Below are 5,874 nucleotides of genomic sequence, written 5' to 3' on the forward strand. Positions count from 1 at the left end.
TTGGATTTGGTTAGACTCATGACAAAAACAACCTTGCGTAAGTCTTGTATATTTCTTTCAGGGTTAAAAAATGGATATTCACAGCATTGAAGTACTACTAAATTAGTGAATATAACATTGAAATGTTTTTCCAAATGTGATAAGATAGCGATGGCAATATGGACTTATTGAGATAGCTCAAAGAGAAATTGTGTACCTGCGTAGGAACTCAACAATGATTGCAACCAAGTAAGAAGCATCCCCAGCCATTTCTTCCTCTACAGAAGCAAATACAAAGCAGCATAAATCATCAGGGGATATTGCTGCAGAAGTTATTAGAGACTCCTGCTGGTCATCAGTCCTTAGGGGAGTGCTACCTGGTCCAGGATTTTGAGGTCATACAACAGAAGGCTGAGCTTCAGAAACAGATATATCTGTTGCCACCAAGTTGCCTCCATTTTGTTCACTGCTAGATAAATTTACATTTTTAGATTTGCCTCTATTTGCTGCAAAGCTAACATTGTCCTCAGAATCTGACGTAAAGGAAGCGGATTTGACAATAGACTTGTCGTGCATGCCACTACTACTTTCTTGTATTGGTGACTTTTCAAATGTATCTACTTGACTGATGGATTTGCCAATAGCACCATCACACTAGAACCACTGGTTGTTGAACTTCTCTCCACTTTTGATCCTGCTTGATGCTTTTCGGTTTTTAATGAAAGAGAGAAACAGTTGACTAAGACATCTATGGCCCTTGCGACCATGGGCACAGGTCGTCGTTCGAGAATAATCGTCTGAGTCATTGCCAAAAACAACAGTTTAGCCTGAAACAGACAATTTCAGATATTAACTTAATGCAAAATATTCAACAAAGATATTTCTGGACAGGCATTCATTGGTAGTTTTGGTACAATAGTAACCAATTAATGCCTCAATGGAATCAACTACAGTTAAAGATGAAACTGCTTCTATCCTAACAAATAAACCAGGGTAAATTGCTCACTCTTTTTTGTAACTCAACATGTTCACGCACAAAACAGGGAAATCAAATTTTTTACATGAGCAAGCAGCAGCTACATTAAAGAAATTAGAACCGGAAGATACAGACCTTGTTTGCTTCTAATTTCCTCCTCTGCAAAAATTCGAGGATTGCTTGCACTTCTGAGCTGCTAGAAGAAATGGCCTGCAAAAGATCAAGATAATTGTAAGAAAGTACCTGCCAAATCGAGATATTTACTAGCAATCAGAATTTTACCTCCAGATCTAAATGGATCTTCCACAAAACTCCATTGGCAATATCACATATAAGGTCTGGAACAAGGAAGACCCACTCATCTCCATATATGACTATTTCACCATGATTTGAGTCCTTTCCCTCCAGCCCTTCAACATTTTGTCCCATCAATTGAGAAGCTGCAGCATTTGATCTAGGAAAACCTCTAACTAATAATGGAAGTGGAGCAGATACAGGCCCTTGAGAATCTGCAAATATATCATATATAATAACCACCTTCGCATCCACTTGGTGAACAAGCAGTACATTGTCGACTACACTGACAGCTATCTTGTTGGAATAAACTGGAAAAGAACCCTGAAATTACATTTAGGAGTCATCAGAGAAGAAGGATAACTTATTTCAGGCAAATATCAAATAAAAATTGGTATCTACCAGTGCAAAAATGCAAGCAAAGTACCACATGAAATTCTCTAAAGTTTATTTAAGATTACATTAAGATAATGCTATTATTTGCCCACGAGTTGTAGGAGGAAACAGCCTCTTAGTAATACAATCTCAAACAATCAAATGGCAGACCAATTTATGTTTCAAGGACAAGAAGCTCTGCAGATGTATTAGAAATAAAAGTAACCAAACACGAGGCAACATATCAATTAGACAAGAAAGACAAAAAAAGGGAGGAAGAAAATAGAATGTCATATGAATCTCCGATCCATGAATCTCTGATATGTTTGACAAAAGCTATATCGACAAAAGCTATATCATCCTTCACTTGGTTATAAATGACATTCACATACACTTGATCACCCAAATATCGTTCATTTCTAAGAACTAATTCAGTATCACTAGTAAAACTCAAAGCAAGAGACAGAAATTTATACAAATAATAAATTCAACTAAATAGCATTGTTATCATCGGACACAGGGACAGAGTGGATGGAAAGAGCTAAATGATCAAGTCAAAAACCTTAAAGAATTTGAGCAGGAACAACATATGTTAAATCACTAAGGTTTTGAGCCTGTTACATCAGTGACATATGTATATATGTATTAGTGTCCTACATTGAAATTCTTGCGCGATCATAACCAAGAGGTTGCGCCACTGTCAAAGCCTCCATGTATCATCACATCCCACAAGAATGCTACCAAACCATCACAAATTTGCAGAATTTTCGAAACTTTGTCGTTATGCTATGACTGTAAACTGCTCCAAATAGCTTCAAATCCACTTGTATTGGCTTCTTGTTGGTTGGAAACCTACTCCATTGATGTCGTACACTTTACACGCATTGCTTCCTTTCTAGCCATTACAGTCTTTTCCATCCTGCTGCGCGAGGTTGATTCAGACCAGTGAATTGAAAAATCTTTTCGGGCATGTCTGGAAGGCCACCCTGGAAACTGAATTTGGTGTAATTGGGTGTAATTACACTGTTTGGCTTGTTTGGTTGGCTTGGTAAACAGGCAATTTGGATGTAATTGGAAGGGGGTAATTACACTTCATTTCTCAGGGGAGGTGTGAACTGCCAGCAATTTGGTTAACAGCTAATTGGATGTAATTGAGAAGGGGTAATTACACTTTTTATTTCTGAGAGGGAAGTGTGAATTCCTGGTAATTACATGTGTATGTACAAGGTTACGTTTTAACTTCTTCCTTTTATTTTTCTTTGTAATTTCTTTTCATTTTAATTAATTTTTTTTATTTGAATTATTTAAAAAAATATTTTAATTATTTTAATTTCTTTTTAAAATGTGTTTTTATTTTACATTATTTATATTTACAGTTTCCTTACTTAACATTTTTTAACTTTTACTTTTTAGATTTCGGTGTAATTGTTCGCATTATTTATTTTTAATTATTTTCTTCATTTAACATACCTACTTTACTATTCTAATTTTTTTAATTAAAGTATGATTCATTGTTGAATGAGGTAATAGACTCAAGTTTTCTTTTTTTTTTAGAATTGTATTTATTTAAAGGGAAAAAGGGTAAAAAAAATCCCTCTGCTTTAGTATATTGGTTAGATTTACCCTTTGTTATACTTTATAGTCAAATATAACCCTGTCGTTAAGAAAGTATACAAATATAACCCTGTCGTTAAGAAGGTGATCCACCATGGCATGACAATAGGTGAGGTGGATGCCACATGGCATGCCACCTCACCACTATATTATTATTTCTTTTTCATTTTAGATTTTTATCTTTTTGTTTTCTTTTCCTCTTTTTCTTTTTACTTCTTCCTCCGTACCTCTTGTTTCTTTGACTCAATCAATTTCACAATCTCTACAATGGACATAATATACAATACATATGTTCTTTAACTATATAAAAAGAAAAATCAAAGTTTGTGTGTTTTAACAAAGCACTTTCAAATCCTATACAATTTTCTCGAACAAAGGATGGATTTTAAAGAGGAGGAGATTAATGATGAAAAATGGAAAAAGCAAGAAAAACGAAGACGAAGATCTTTAAATTTCTTCCTCTCCAAACACTAATTGTTCACTAGATGGGGATGTAACATATATATATATATATATACACACACATATATATACATATACAGGGAGAGAAATGGGAAGAGAAGGGAGAGGAAACAACAATGAGAAATTGGTACTAATTTATGGTTGCTTGTGTTAATGGAGAAAGTACTTACAAATATCTTCTTAACACAGAAAAGTAAGAACAAAAAGGAAAAGAAGAAAAGAAAGCAAAGGGTAAAAATCTGAAATGAAAAAGAAATAAAAATATAGTGGTTAGGTGGCATGCCATGTGGCATCCACCTCACCCATTGTCACATCATGGTAGATCACCATTAAAAGGAGGGGTATATTCATATACTTTTTTAACGACAGGGATATATTTGACCCTAAAATATAACAAAGAGTAAAGCTAGCCAATATACTAAAGTAGAGGGGTATATTCGACCCTTTTTCCTTATTTAAATTACGTAGAAAGTTGACAAACGAGTACTATGCTAACTTAAAAAAATTATGTCATATTTTTTGTTCTAATTTATTTGTTTTAGTATTGACTTGTTATTTCACATTGCATACCCATTCATTTTCAGTCAGAATTGATATATTTTATTTTGTCAAATGTTTGAATAATTCTATGACATATATTTATAATATTAATCTTTTTGTCAAACATGTATTTCATGATTTTCTTAAAAATCATAAAATTTTAGTTTTTATGATTAATTAAATTAAAATATAATAGCTTGAAAAATATATATCAATTATTTTTTATAATATTAGTGTAAAATATACGTTTATTAATTAATTTAATATATTTACAAGAGACAATATATATTTCAAATTCTTAATTTAATATCATTTATGAACACATTTATTTGTCAAATATTAATTTTTAATTTTTGATAATTAACTTTTATTCTTAAATTTTAATATAATTATGTAATTACATTTGTGCAACCAAACAACACACTTATAATTACATTGTGACAAATAAACAAGCCATGGTAAGTACTATACTGTGTAATTACTACCTAATAATTAGATCAAGTTCAATTATCAAGTGGTGTTTGTTACTACCTAATAATTAGATCAAGTTCAATTATCAAGTAGTTTTTCAAACAGACCCATAGCAACTTTGTGAAGAACTTTTCAACAGTTCTCTTTGGAAAAAAAATTCCAGCCAGTTCAATTTAGGTGGCATTTGTTTTGAAAAACTAAAGAACTGTTTTTCGGTCGTTGCAAAAGGGTAGGTATTAGGTGGAGTCAAATTTAAACTACAAGAAAGGATTACATTGTATCTGTAACACCCCATATTCAAGTACATGTATTGGCGTATTCAAGTACGTGTATTGGTCTTATTTATATGGAATTAATTTTTTTATTTTATTTATACCGGAATTTGCCCGTCGATGGTTCCATGTGAAGGTTATTGAATAAGCTTTCCAACGATATAAAGATTTTCAAAAATGGATAGGTTTCGGATATAATCGAGCACGTTCGAAACTATAAAACGGTGGCCGGGATATTTGGGAATGTAAATGTGCAGGAAAATTTCCTGCACACAAACTACTGAGGCCAGCTGAATTTTTGGGTCAACTTCGAATGATCATAACTCCCTTAATATAATGAACTGGGAGAGCTTCGACCTATGAAAAGAAAGATCTTTGATTCTTCTTTCCAATGCAATTGGTTTGATCCAAATCCAACGTCTGAGTAAGGAGTTATACTCATTTTACTTCAGCCTATCAAAATAGATTTTTAGGGTCAACTTCAAATGACCATAACTCCTTGTACAGGATGAACTGGGTGACCTACTTTATATGAAATGAAAACCCTTTGAGTTATCTTTCCAACGATACTAATTTCACCCAAATCTGATATCAGAGCAAAGAGTTATGGTCGATCTACTTTAGCTTATCAAAACAGTCCACCAAAGGATAGATTTGACATTATTTAAATTTTAAAGGCATTTTGGTCATTCCCTATTATATTATGGATGGTAATATGTGTATATAAACATGTATATGAGTTCAAAAACTCATTTTCATCATCAATCATTGAGAAAGAACAAACCCTAGCCAAATTTGACCTTTAAATTACTTTTGATTCAACCGTAGAAATTCCAAAGTAATTCGATAACTGCGTTTCTCATCTCGAGAGCTTCGAACGGCACCTATTAT

At 32.8% G+C, this 5,874-nt stretch overlaps 1 protein-coding gene across 2 annotated transcripts; it reads right to left on the minus strand.

Annotated features, from left to right (window-relative positions):
* Positions 1-88: 88 nt before the first annotated feature.
* LOC107865334 lies at positions 89-2,844 on the minus strand. 2 transcript variants are annotated; one of them, XR_007052919.1, is made up of 5 exons: positions 2,282-2,768; positions 1,238-1,560; positions 1,091-1,165; positions 357-806; positions 89-257 (listed from the first exon to the last, which is right to left on the minus strand). XR_007052919.1 is itself a non-coding variant. In XM_047408022.1 (4 exons), the coding sequence occupies exons 1-4, from the start codon at positions 2,301-2,303 to the stop codon at positions 597-599; spliced, it is 630 nt and encodes a 209-aa protein (XP_047263978.1). In that variant the 5' UTR covers positions 2,304-2,844; the 3' UTR covers positions 89-596. The 2 variants fall into 2 exon arrangements, 1 of the variants encoding a protein (XP_047263978.1); XM_047408022.1 differs by having other exon boundaries at positions 89-806; positions 2,282-2,844.
* Between the last annotated feature and the right edge of the window lie 3,030 nt (positions 2,845-5,874).

The sequence above is a fragment of the Capsicum annuum genome, chromosome 3 (assembly GCF_002878395.1).
Source record: "Capsicum annuum cultivar UCD-10X-F1 chromosome 3, UCD10Xv1.1, whole genome shotgun sequence".
Lineage (NCBI taxonomy): Eukaryota > Viridiplantae > Streptophyta > Magnoliopsida > Solanales > Solanaceae > Capsicum > Capsicum annuum.